At 33.6% G+C, this 15054-nt stretch overlaps 1 protein-coding gene across 1 annotated transcript in view; it reads left to right on the top strand.

Annotated features, from left to right (window-relative positions):
* The first annotated feature begins 1279 nt into the window (after positions 1-1279).
* Positions 1280-15054, top strand: part of LOC149804542 (contactin-2-like) — a 58554-nt gene continuing 44779 nt past the window's right edge. The window contains exons 1-5 of the mRNA XM_089933065.1: positions 1280-1337; positions 3992-4115; positions 5876-6054; positions 11500-11623; positions 13653-13831. Of these exons, the coding sequence (XP_089789191.1) occupies positions 1280-1337; positions 3992-4115; positions 5876-6054; positions 11500-11623; positions 13653-13831 (664 nt within the window). The remainder of the gene's footprint in view (positions 1338-3991; positions 4116-5875; positions 6055-11499; positions 11624-13652; positions 13832-15054) is intronic.

The following is a 15054-nucleotide window of genomic DNA, read 5'->3' as shown; positions in this document are numbered from 1 at the left end:
ATCTTTATTGACTATATCGTTAGTATATAGTATAGAGTTCTAACAGTGCATTATTATTGACTAACATTGTTAATATATTGTACATAGTTCCAAACAGTGCATTAGTATCGGCTAGCACTGTTAATATATGATGCATAGTTCCAAACAGTGCATTAGTATAGGCTAACATTGTTAATATATGATACAGTTCCAAAATAGTTCATTATTATAGACTAACATTATTAATATATAATACATAGTTCCAAACAGTTAATTAGTATAGACTAACATTGTTAAAATATGATACATAGTTCCAAGCAGTGCATTAGTATAGGCTAACACTGTTAATATATGATACATAGTTCCAAACAGCGCATTAGTGCAGGCTAATATTGTTAATATATGATACAAAGTTTAAAACAGTTCATTAGTACTGACTAACATTGTTAATATATGATGCATAGTTCCAAACAGTGTATTAGTATAGGCTAACACTTTTGATATATAGTACAGAGTTCCAAACGTGTATTTGTATTGACTAAGATATTAATCTGTGGTACAAGGGACCAAAACAGTGCATGAGATTGTTAATTTATCTAAAGCTGGTTAACAGCCTACATCCTGTCTATGGTTCGACCTTTGATTTGTTCTTTTATGTAATATGTAGTTTGAGAGGATAACTTTATTGTCTTTTCACATCAATCTGAAGTCAAAACGCAGTAAAATCGCCGTACCGAAATATATAAGTAAAGTTTTGTACATTTGATTAATACATATATAATTTTTTGGTCAAAGAGAGTTTTATAATTATACCAATGACACATACTAATACATGTATATTTTTGTAAATTCACTTATGCTTTTGTAAAAAGGAATGAAAAATAATTATTGAACACCAAACAGATTACAAATACTTCACAACGATGCCATATACTTCAAATAAAATTTAATTTCACCTTCTAACATCGTTATATGGATTTAGATTTTGATAGTTTCGTAGGTTCTTCATGTTATTACACACAGCCTCTTTTTGAACTGAGTCAACTCTGACCTCACTCGGTTAAATCCTTGCGAGTTATGAAATAAGTTTATTGGACAAACCTGAAATACCACACAGCTATTAAAGAAACAAAATTGTATGTTGCCTTGAGTGTCCTCATAAGTAAGTTGTACTGTGTATGCATTGAAAGCCATATTGACCCCTTTTTCATATACCCAAACCCTAAACTTTGACAAAAACATATTGACCTAAAGTAAATACTTCTTGGTTTGGCTTTATTTTGCTAAACAAAATGTTAAAATGAACGATCTCTTTTTTATTCACAGAGGTACAGATAAAGTCAACAAGACAGTTGCAGGTAACTTTATATTCTAATTATGATTTACAAATTTGGCTGTTTTCTCCGCATAGGAAATGTATTACTTCGTAGGAATGACTGTCCATTTGTCATACAGTTTGATTTATATATCACGGCTGAAGACACGTTTAAAACAGGCTGAGTGAGAACACTAGTATGCCGGTAGAAGAAAACGAAAAGTTCAGAAAAGTAATTATTAGGACAGAACTCCAGTTACATATACGATATGTTTGTAACCTCACTGCCGTAGGTGTATTTAGTACCGCACAAAACTTCCAGTGTATTTTCTTCGCCTTATCTCGCATTTGCTCTAGGAGCTGCACTAAAGACCATTAACATTTTTAACAACCTCCACAGACTGTTTATGCAGGTAGTGGACATAGAAGTTCTTATTTACAATCATTCTACCTGATGCGTGGATAGCAATGCAAATACTGCATTTTCCCCTTCAAAATGGGAATGACTAGAGGATCAGCAGAGATCCAACAGATGTGCAAACAACTGAGAGAATTAATTAAATTATATTTTGCAAGGGAATAACTTGGGCATTTACTAACATAGAACCACGACTGCGATGACCAGTGATCATTCATAAAAATTCACTCCCAGTAAGAAGCCAAGATTGACTCCGGTATTACCTCTTTCTTGTCAACAACACCGGTTGGGCCTGTTTACCTATTCGTAATGCCGATCAGTTTCTAGTGATGTAGAAACGATCATTCAATACAGGCATCTCAGACTAGCATTTGCGTGCATCTATATTGTAAGTATGGTCCTTTGCTCGCTCCCATAGCAGCTGCGACGATTACGTTTAAATACGTGCAGCAAACTCTTGCTTTGATCCAATATCTAATGCAGGATGATAACTGTGATACTTTACCATTAGACACGTAAAATACATGGACGTTGCAATGGAAACTACGCATGTACTTTTTCCGGAACTCAAACAATATTGTGCATAGGAACCGGATTTCATCGGATGGATTGTTGTAGTGACTTTTCATGAAAACACTCTTACAATATATGACAGATCCTAAATGAAAGTGTTATTATTCTCATAGTTACATAGTGCAGCCATAATGGCAATCGATTTAATCTCGCTATTATAAATGTTCTTGAAGGAATATTGATACTGACGGGGTTATTTCTCCTGAACAACTTTATAAAATATTATCTATCATGCTAGATAGAAGTAAACGTACATTTAATTCAATATGTCAATGTTAATTATGGAAACTGAAGCATATAAAGGAACTCAAATAATCTTTTAAGTTATACTATAATGAATAATAATCAGTCATTTCATTATTTTTTTATGCAAATATTTTCATATCTACCGGTAATAATCAGTCAACCCATTACTTTTTTATGCAAATATTTTCATATCTCATTCATGTCCTTAACATTTATGTGTGGATAAGCTTAAAATTCAGGCATACTTGACCTTGGAGACATTCCAGATGTCACTGCTTGCATTTGTTTCCTTCTTTAATCACGTGAGCAGAGTGACTTGTATGTATACATATTTGTTTGTGGTCTCGAACGTGCTGATGAGCCAATGACCTGGAATGTGTCAATATCAATGTGTTAAAGTTAACAATCATTTGATATATCATTTGATGTATCATAATAGTATACCCAAATATCCTTGATGAATTCAGTATAATTACAAATTAATGTTTTAGTCCAAGAATAGTACTGAGCACTTTGTAATTGCAGTGAATAATTGAAATAAATAAATTCACCAAAATTAAAAACAGAACACAGCATTAAGGGTGAATCTGCTTCGGATATTAAGGCAATAATGAATAGTCCTTAAGTAAACACGTTTATACACCCCTCCACCTAACATAGGCTGCAATTGCCATTTTCTGGAAATACTTTGTGAACTTAATGGAAATTTTCTTTTCTGGAACTTTCTAGGGTCAGAATCAAGAATGTATATTTAATTCAAACGGAAGTAAACATGTTTACAATGATTAATGATTTGAATATTTAATCTATGATCATTGAGAAATATTAGTTATGTATTATGTTGTTTACTAAATAAATATCACTGGTCAATTACAAAATATAGATATACACATTATATAATTCCTGAGAGAAGCCAACATATTATAAATTAAATATACATAGCAACAATAAATAAAGTGATTGAAAGAATTCTGATACTGTTTGCAAGGCCTTGACTTGGAGTTTTACAGGTGATGGTTTGTAAGCATAATAATTCAAACCCTCGTGTTGATCTCCCTGATGAATATATTAATTGCTGTCAGTTGAAAAATTATTTTGTTTCAAAAAAACAAATATTATTATGAATTGAACCAAACTTTATTGTATAAGTATCTGAGACGAGTGATTTCCTTTCCATGATATCAGATTCAATATGTAACCCATAACACTAACGTTTTCATCACACATATCTTTGTGAAAATGTACTTGAATCAAACAATAAAAATGTTCTTTCATAGAAAATAGTATTGTATGCTTTCTACATGTAACTGAATTGCGAAATGTCATGCCTCCCATGTAATTAATTTGCTAAATTGTATTAATGCGAAAACATGAGCGTTATAGTTGTTGTTTTAAAGAAATTGCATGCTTTAAAAGCACCATCTTCTTTTATTTCTCTAAATAATGATTTCAATTTTAAGATATCCCTGGTGCTCCTGGTACTCCAGTTATATCAGACTTGACCTCCAGAAAAGTGACAGTCCGCTGGCAGCACAGTTTGGTAGATAGGAATAGTCCAATCACTGCCTACATTGTCGCAATAACGTAAGTTCGTATTTCTGTTGTATTCACTATCATGAAATTTGCCGCTGCTGTCATTGTAAATCAAAATGATACTCGCAATCACAAAATCATGACAGAATTAGCATTGTAAGGCTTTTGACAATGACATTCGTCACACAAAAGCGTACAAAAAACACGTCACAACCTTTCACAGTCCCAAATATGCTCATAACCTTCCACAATCCTCATTACGTGTCATAACTTTTCACAGTCCTCAGCACGACTCATAACCTCCCACAGTACCCCAATACGCCTCACTTCCGCACCTCTGATGAATATTTAACGTTTGGTTGGCCTTTCCGAATACAAAATCAAACAGCGAAAGAATATATAATTCACCAAGCTAATGCAAAATATAAAGTGAACGTTTAGTGGAATAAAATTCTAATTTAAACGGACAAATTGATTAGCAGGTTTGCATGACTTAAAACATTCGTCCTGACTAGATTCTAATAAATGTGAATATTAAACGAGCGGTTGTCTGTCAGAAACGTTTCTGTTGAACGAAGAACAAATACAAACTAATACATCCTGGTAACACATTTCAAACTTTAAATTCTAAAAACCTTTCTTGTCGTGTCCAACCTTCGATATCCAAGAGTTTAATGCATTTGCTTTAGCTCAACTAGTTGTCCGTGCCAAAAATATGAGGCATTTGCAGGACAGGAGAACGCAGAATGTTGTTCCCTCTCATACAGAGAGGGAATCTATTAAAACAAACTTCGGGAAAAGACATGCCACACTCTATAATAAGAGAAGCAAAAAAGATAGGATCGGGTGGGTTTACAGTTAATTATATCACATAAGCAGCTTAATGTTAAGTCTTGTCTTCTTATTTTCCGAAATATATACCAAACTATATTAATTTGTCTGGCTAAAGAACACATGAGTTTATGCTGGCTTATATTTCTTGAATCATGGACTTTTCTCATACTTAAGATGAATCATCGTGAACTTAAGACAATTAAAGTTTTGACACGTTTGGATGCTCATTTGACCATATGGTATATCCAAATACTTTAACAATTTGCTTTATAATTTTCTGGAAAAGAACTTTTATTTACGTATATTTCCTGAGCCGTTCATTGAGTTTTTCATGCTTGAAAATAAAATAACCGTAAAGACAAGAAAATTCTTTCAGCGACATGTTTGCGTATTCCTTTGGGTCAAAGTCAAATAGATTGTTTTATTTCATTAACTTTTTTGTTAATGCTTTTGTTCTTTCTGATTATATTTCCCATGACCTTGGCTTTTGTTCATAGTGCGATGAACCACTATAAAGCTTATGCACTTCACTCTATTTCATTCTTGCTCAGCCTTTTTCCTGTGGTACAATGTCAAGGTCAGACATTATAAACAATGTTTTGGTTGTGGGCTCAACATGCAGGTCAAGACATTCTTTGAGTTTTATGCATATTATGCAAATCTTTTGTCAAACATGGCCGATTTTTAAAACAATTGAAGTTATTCTAAAAGTCAGTATCAAATGAATTTGACTAAATTTGACGGTGAGCATCGTGGTATAAACACTTTTTCAATTTAAACAAAAATATTAACTTACTTCCAGATATAGCCATTTTTACTTGGAAAAATGGTATTGCGCATTGCTACAATGCTGTTTTTAGCCAGGTAAGCGATCTTAGGTCCAATGTGGTCCCACATTTTGCTTGAGTAACTAAATATCCACAGATTTCAAGGCCAAGATCTGACATAGGAACTGTTTTCCAATAAATGTATTCCAGATCTAAAGGTTATTCGTGGGAAGATTGGCAGGTTTATCAAGTCAGCAGCAATGTAAACTACATCACCATAAAGGATTTATTACCGAACAGTGCATACCAGGTGCGCGTCACAGCCAGAAATGCGATAGGATTAGATTCACCAGGCAGTTCAAGTGAAGTCTTCGTTACTTCTCCAGAAAGTATGTACATAAAAGTGTATACATTCATTAGCCAAATCTATATATGATAGTAATATCATTAGGTAGTGTTACGAGTCAATGCTCTTATAATAAGTAATAGAAAAGAATTAAGACAACAAGCTTTGAAAAAATTAACAAATAATGTATTTGCCCCCACTACAAAGTAAAAAGAAAAACAAAAAAGAACTTACGGTATAGCGAATTAAATCTAAATTGTAATCCAAGAATTAAAAAACACAAGTCCTATCAATGAAAAGTTGCAAGCGAATCACAGTTTAAATCCCGATGAAAATCCAAGATGGAAGGCGATGAGGTATGCAATAGTCAGTTTTACTGATGTGTCAACAGTCTCTTGTTGAATTACAGAAAATATTATTACAGTTTTTGAATTTCGTATAAATTCCTGTAAATGTCTTTATCCAAGAATTCATTTAGAGCACTTTTGTATTTCCACGTAAAACAATCCTTTGAATTCAATAATTTAACGAAAATAAATATTCAGCCGCAAACTGAACACAACATGAAACAAATTTACATCTAAGTGTTAAGGCACGACTGATAGAATTCTTATGATAGCATCAGTTATAAGACTAACTAAAACACAAAAATGATTCCAGGATGGCGGTCAAGAGTTCATCCTTCTTTTAAAAAATAGAAGTTTGTTTACGAATAAACAAGTGCCTCACGTCACGTAGTCCAGGTATAACCTTGACTCAGCTTCATACTTCTTACTCTGAGAAAGAAGAAATAATAAATATAAAAGTTTTTTACCAAAACTGTCAGGAACTAGATAAAATGTTTATATTATTAGGCATTTACCTCATTGAAATAAATAAATTAAAAAAATCAATCAAGTCAAACATGACTGAAATTATGGCTAAAATAAATCAAGTCCAGTAAACAATATCACATTACAATAACGTGTAATGGAATAAAACTATTTTAAAACTAACAGAAAAGCAACTAATTTAAATATACGTAACAGTAGTAACTCTATGCGTGAAGATTCAGTCTCCGATTATATATTGTACGACAATACATTGTTGCTCATGTCATGTACGATTTTAATTTATGGCAGGATTCTCCAATCAGCCTGCCTCCAATATCATGCTATGCCAATACCAGCGTCTGTGCTACCAAGAGCACACAATAAAAGTAAAGGTTGTTTGATATCTCTGGCATTATTGTACCACAACATATATTCATTCTATCGACACCAGTCAGCAGAATAAAGAAACTTGAACTGAATGATGAAAAATATTCTAAATTATCTTTTTTTAATCTTTCTGTAGATTTGAGTAAAGCAAAGAGTAACGCTGTTTAAATAATTTATAAAACGCGTTCTCTCTTTATGTCACTATGGTTACTTAAGTTATATTCCACTTTACAAGGAATATTAGTTTATCACAAGAAATTTAAAAAAGATAATACAATCATTTTGTTTTCAAAATAATAATATATGTACGTTTCAGTAACTGTATTGATTTCATCTGTATATGGTTTACTAGTGAGTCTGTCCTAAAAACATTAAATATAATATGTGTATTAGCACTACCTTTAGTGAACAAAGAAGAGAATGGCAAAAAGATGACATAATTTTATTTTGATTGAAACTATCATACAACATATTTTGCAATGATACAAGCGATGTTCTGCAAACATGGACTCACTTGTATATTCTGTAATCCATTTATGTATGTCATATTATCACGAGTCATATCATACTGAAGCAAATATTTTGTTACATATCGCGATACCCAAATCTACATGTAAATATTGAAGATATATATTGCGGTACATATAGCGATACCCAATGTACATGTAAATATTGAAGACAGATATTGTGGCACGTATCGCTATATCCAAATCTAGATGTAAATATTGAAGACATATTGTGGTACATATCGCGATATCCAAATCTACATGGAGATATTGTAGACAGATATTATGGTACTTATCGCGATACCCAAATGTACAAGTAAATATTGAAGACAATTGTTATGTTAGATATCGCGATGCCCAAATCTATATGAAAATTGTTAAAACAGGGATAGATGTTTTGGCTTGTTCTATTGACAAGCACGATAGCTTTTGTCGAGAGATACGTAGAGCTTTACAAAGATTTTTTGCCATTTCAAGATGATCTTAAAACTGCTATACCAGTTAACGTTCTAGATAACTCTAACAGTGTATAAAACGTGATCAGAAACAGGTTTGACTATCAAAAGTATTAATAAAATGACTGTTGAAAATTCTTTATCTTTCTTTTAAAATTTTGAACCAGATGTGTATTTGGCAAGTGGTAGTAGAAAGTTCCAAGAACTTTTCAAAAGCCAGTTGTCTATGACACAAGTTGTTTTAAATAAAATTATCAAAATCTGCATCTGCACAAAAAATACAAAAGGCAGAGATCTGTGCTTCAGTTCTGGATTTTCTGCTACTTTTTCTTTAACAACATTCTGCTTTGTATTATATTTTGTCACTGGCGTAAAGTAAATATCGTCCTATATTGCAAGCGAGTAAGCTTTAAATGAATTTACACACATATTGTTTAATATTCTCCTATATCAAATATCATTGGCATACCTGACTTAAAACTGCATATAAGTGAATATTTGAATTATGATTTTATTAATGACCTCTAAGTGGCAGAATATGGGCATCATTGTTATGTGTATCATTTTCTTTTGCAGCAACGTCGTTATTGTCGTCGGCAAGCAGAATCGTTGCTCAGTTTTTGAACTTCATATTTCTTCAGCATCATGCAGAATACAATTTTCAACATTGTTAATGAAGATAATATCTTATATTAAATAATGACTCTAGTTATCAATGCTTGGGTTAGAAAAAGGAACCTAATGATTAAATTCATGTTAACATTTTCATGTCAGACATGTATATATAGCTGATGATGATGTGGTATGTAGTACATTGTGAGTATAATATCGTTTTGTCTCGGACTGCAATGCGTTTTCTGCATACTATTTTAACCTATCTTGTTTGGTTTTCTTTAATTTTTTAATTTTGTGTTGTGTTGTTGTTGCTTTTTTAAACTTCGAATTCCACTTATTCTACAGAAATGAGCAGTGCTTGAAAACTCTATTTACTTATTCTGATTATAAATAATACATAGAAAGAGCTTACAATTAGCTCCTTGCCCAACCTATTGTCATACAATAAACTCTGGAATAAATTGATGAATAGGTCAACTTTATAAACGTAAGCGATTTCGGGTAAAATTAGTTTTCTGCTAATCTTTTCATATTAAATACAGTTAGTATGGGCAAGATCGCACCCATTCACCCGTTCCCCGACCCCCTAAAATAAAAGCAATATTGTTTGCTTTATTCAAATTTTTTTAACTAACCATGAAAGTTACCATATCATACTGAAATGAGCTACCTTTGGATATCAAAAGGCAATTTTACACAGCAATTAAAATGACATTTTTCACCAAACCGTGTATTTCTTTGGCAAAACAATCATTTAATTTGTAAAGTCGATTCGTTAGATCAGTAAGATACAACTGTTTGGCTGGAAACACATGGCTATTAACCACAGAAGGCATGTGACCCTTTAATACCTGACATTCATAAAGGAAGTTTCACTGGTAGGGGAGTACAGGGAAGTGGCGGTAGGGAGTTTCAGCCATCTTTGAGACAAGGTGGCTGCTATATAAAGGCGACAGTTATGACAAGTTTGACTACAATTAAAAGTTCTCAAAATTTATGTTGGTTGCTTCTGTATGTTTTATGTTAAATTATCTAAATAAGACATTTTTCTCAATGTTTTAGTAAGGTATGTATGTTTTTTAGATTCTTTTTTAAGTTTAACTTATTCAAGTCTTCACATATTTCACATTTCTAACGTTGTAACGTTGTGATTTCTCCACAGCACCAGCCAAACTGCAGCACTTATTTCATACGGATAATTTTGGGATACTGTTTTCTCTTTACTGTGAATTCACTTCAATGTTTGGGATTCCTATTTGTGTGGATTTTGTGACTGGTATAACCCATGAATGAAAAAATATCGATCTAATAACAAACGATTCTACCCTGACATATATAGACTTCATTCTGTGGTATAGTCATGAATTGAATAGTCATGAATTGAAAGATTTCAGAAAGAACTGCGTTTTATTGTAAAACCAAAACATATTATGCCTACAATATCAAATTAATGACACATACATTCGTAATGTCGTAAGAAAAATAAACTTTTTCATGAGTGTTCATAAACTAAGTCAATGAAAATATGTACCGATACATTACTTAAATCAACTGGGTATTTTCTGTAAAAATATGACCGAATAATTTCAAATATTCGCGTCGGTTGCTTTGGCTTGGAAGTTCGCCTTGATGAATTTATTGTTTTGACGCCACTAAGTCGCATCCATTCCAGTGTCCAAAAAAACACTTGTATACCAACATGTTGTTCCATAAAGATCATTTGTGAAGACGTGAAACATATACACTGACCAATGATTATAAACTATATTGGTAATAATAAACATAAATTTAAATTATGGAATTTCCCCGAGATACATTTCTTTATCTGTGTGGTTTGTGCAACCAATGCTGAGAGCCCTCTGCTTCTCGTTTATCTAGATGCTCTGAGACACCGCTTAGACATGCACGGACTTCAATATGTGGATTTTCCATAATGCATGCTTTTAAACATTTTCGTCCACCAGGTGTTTGTCATTAAAGCAGATGAGCATTTAAAAAGAACCGAAAGTATTGAATCAAGTGAGTGATCCTCATCTCCGTTCTACTACAGAGCAATTCTTTATTAGTAGCTTTAAATCATTCAAGCAGTTTAAAATAGCAAATTCACATTTTTACGCAATAAATGAAACTTATTAAATATATATGTCCCGCAATGGATTTCAAGCTTAGAACGTCTCAGACGTTTCAAAGAGACTGTGATTTAAGGATTGTCCACTTTAAAAAAATTATGTTTGCTTTGCATTCCTAATTTGGACACCTAAACTTACTCGGAACATTATTGTCACAATTGTGCGTATATCTCGTTAAAAGCAACACATTCATACACATATATGGAATTTATGCAGAAGTGAACAGTCAAGGAATTTGGCCCTTCAATCACACTTTGGAAACATAAATAATGATTATAATTTGAGGACCTGCCAAGCAAATGTGGTGAGCCGAGTCATTTGCAATGGTTTTTCCACTAATACCTCTGGTCTTGATATATTTGTAATATTGTAATTAGTTAATGTCTTCTGACATTAGGTTACACAAAATTTTATTTTGCTTCTCTTTTGTCAGTTTATTTGGTATTACGTTTGGCTTTGGATGATTCCTTAAAACAAACTTATCAATATTGTATTTAACCCTTCTACCTTTTTTCCCACTGCCCCATTTTGACGGATGCATTTATTTAGATTATAAAAACATGTCTGGATCATTCATCTTTTAGGTACGCCTCGTTCCCCAGGTCACATCCGGATATCAAACCTGGCTTCTAGAAATGTGACAGTCAGCTGGCAGCCCAGCTTAGCAGATGACAATAGTCCGATCACTTCCTATATTATCACGATCAGGTAAGTTTGTAATTCCATCCAAGCCATTGTTATGAAATTTGGCATTACTGCTAATGTCAAGCTATAAATTAAAATAATATTTATGAGCATGAAATCCTTGCAGACACTATTGATGATTACATCTGTAACACAACGATGCGCAATAAGCACATCACACTTTCCATAGTTTTCAATGACTTATAACCTTCCACAGTATTAAACACACCTCTTAACCTTCCACGGTCCTCAGTAAGTGTCATCACCTTCCAGTTTTAAATACACCTCACAACCTTCCAAAGTCCTCAATATGTCTCATCAACTTCAACAGTCCTCAGGAAGTCTCATCACCTTCCTCATTACTAAATATGTCTCACAACCTACCACAGTGTCCATAGTTCTCAGTACGCCTCATAACCAACCATCCAGAACCTTCAGTTTTCACATCACTTTCACAGTCCTCAGTTCTCCTTAGAACATTCCAAAGTCTTTATTCTCATTTAGCCTCATGGCCTTCCACATATCTCAAAACTCTCATCAACTTCCACAATCCTCAATTCGCCTCGTTACCACCGCCTGTCCTCGATACACCTCATTACTTTCCACAGTGCACAATATGCCTTTTAACACTAGTTACTGTTCAGCAAGTTTTAGAAACTGTCTTGTCAGTAAACTTATAAAATCAACATCCGTTTCCGGGTTTAAAGCTGACAGTTGATTGGTTCAATAGCTTGACTAAATACATCACCAACAAAAATGATGTCGGCTGTCAGTCAAGGTTCTGTTCATCGTAAACAATTTAGACCGATGAAAATGAGGGTACATTGAAAATACAAACAGTTTTGTATACATAAGCAAAAGATGCTCACTTACAGCAGGCTGCCTGTTAAATCTTTAAAGCTTTTATAAACCATTATTATTTGGACCAATCTTTATTAAGTTCCATCGGGAGTGTAGATAGTACATTTACCTTGTCTGTCCGTCCATCGATCGTTTTCGTCAATAACACCTTAAAACATCCTGAAGTTCGATCATATATTGCACGAAAGCTGGTGGCAGTCCATTTGCGTTCTATCAACACATTTCTAGTTTTGCGGTTGACCTCAAATAGTTATCTGTGCTAGAAAATGAGACATTCGCAAGATGAAAGTAAAATATCTTTCCCTCACACACAGAGGACATCTCTCATAAACTATGAAACAATGTGTGCGTAGGGGATAGGTGGATATATCACAATTTAATTAAAAAGTGAATAGTAAGAGGAGGGGTTTACGGCTTTGCTGAATTATAACACATACTAATTTAACTGTTTTCTTATTTATAACACATAACAATTTAACTGTCTTCTTGTTTATAACACATAACAAATTAACTGTCTTCTTGTTTATAACACATAATTTAACTGTCTTCTTGTTTATAACACATAACAAATTAACTGTCTTCTTGTTTATAACACATACTAATTTAACTGTTTTCTTATTTATAACACATAACAATTTAACTGTCTTCTTGTTTATAACACATAACAAATTAACTGTCTTCTTGTTTATAACACATAACAATTTAACTGTCTTCTTGTTTATAACACATAACAAATTAACTGTCTTCTTGTTTATAACACATACTAATTTAACTGTTTTCTTATTTATAACACATAACAATTTAACTGTCTTCTTGTTTATAACACATAACAATTTAACTGTCTTCTTGTTTATAACACATAACAAATTAACTGTCTTCTTATTTTATTAAATTTGTTCTAAACATGTTCAGCTAATACGATAGAAGGTCAATGGGAGCATACCTTATGACCCTACATCTTCTGTTCTATTGTATATGATGTCCGTTAACTTCTGTTACTGTAGACGTCTTAAAAACTATTTTAAAAAATAGAATAATGTTCAACACACTATTTGCATGAAGCATTGTTGCATTAAGATATCATATCACGCCCACTAGGACCCCATCATTTAACTGAGGGCCCAAAATGTTTCCCCTAATTGAATACATAGCTTTTTCCATGGAACTATTTTTTCCTGTACATTCATTCCAGGTCTGAAGGTTTCCACTCGGATGATGCGCAGATTTATGAAGTCAGCAGTAACACAAGCTACATCGTCATAAAGGATCTACGACCAAACACTGCCTACCAGGTGCGAGTCTCGGCCAGAAATGCAATAGGATTAAGCCCAGCCAGCAGTACTAGTGAGACCTTCTTTACGCTTCCTGAAAGTAAGTCCATATATGTGTATATGTTACACTGGACAACAAATTTTTACAAAAGTCATGTTACTGAAATAAAATTAGTCAATTCTTATCAATTTTTATGTGCTGAACACGAATATGACAGTCAAATTGCAAAATTGGCTCTAGTTTTTTTGTAATCTGCAAGAAATTAATGTTTACATAACGAAATGCATTCCAATAGTAAAAGGTCAACTGTAATAGCCTACCTATAAAAAATCAAGTCATTGACTACATCTTAGATTTCTTCGCCTGTCTCTTGTACAGCTGTTCGGGAGCATCTCTGAGGAGTGTCCAGCAGTAGTCAGCCAGCATTGTAGTGGACCATTTTCCCTGGTATCTTTGTTCCATTGTTGCGATATCTTGATGAAAACGTTCGCCGTGTTCATCACTAACAATACCACAGTTGCTAGGAAAGAAATCCAAATGGGAATGAAGGAAGTGAATCTTTAGAGACATATTGCAGCCAAGTTTCTTATACTTCATCAACATGTCTTCTACTAGTTCCTTATAGTTTTCTGCCCTAACATTTCCGAGGAAGTTTGTAGAAACTAGGCGAAAAGCATTCCATGCTTGTTTCGCGTCACCTTCCAGCAAGTTGTTGAACCGGTCATCTTTGAAAAGCTCTCGAATCTGAGGACCCACAAAAACTCCCTCTTTAATCTTTGCTTCGCTGAGTCGAGGGAATTTTTCATGCAGGTATCGGAATGCTGGCAAAGTCCGGTCAATGGCTTTCACGAAGTTCTTCATCAAACCTAGTTTGATGTGAAGGGGTGGTAGCAAGATTTTCTGAGCCTCAACCAGAGCTGGGTGTTGGATATTCTTCTCTCCAATGGCTACATTCTGCCTGTGAGTCCATGCCTTCCTCATGTAGTGCATTTCCCTTGCTCGGCTATCCCACTCGCATAAGAAACACATGTATTTTGTATATCCTTGCTGCAGTCCCATTAAAAGGGCAACTACCTTCAAATCACTACAGAGGTGCCAGCTGTACTTGTTATACTCAATGGAATTCAGTAGCTGCCTTAAGTTATCGTATGTCTCTTTCATGTGGACAGCATACGCTACTGGAATAGATGGAAGAATGTTTCCATTGTGCAAAAGCACAGCCTTGAGACTCAGTTTCGAAGAGTCCACAAATAGTCTCCATTCTTGTGGGTCATGAGTGATTTTTAAAGCATTCATGAGGCCCTCAATATCGGAACAGAATA

This window comes from Sinohyriopsis cumingii, chromosome 2, assembly GCF_028554795.1.
Source record: "Sinohyriopsis cumingii isolate HCF-2022 chromosome 2, ASM2855479v2, whole genome shotgun sequence".
Lineage (NCBI taxonomy): Eukaryota > Metazoa > Mollusca > Bivalvia > Unionida > Unionidae > Sinohyriopsis > Sinohyriopsis cumingii.
This window is presented reverse-complemented; position numbering and strand designations above follow the sequence as displayed.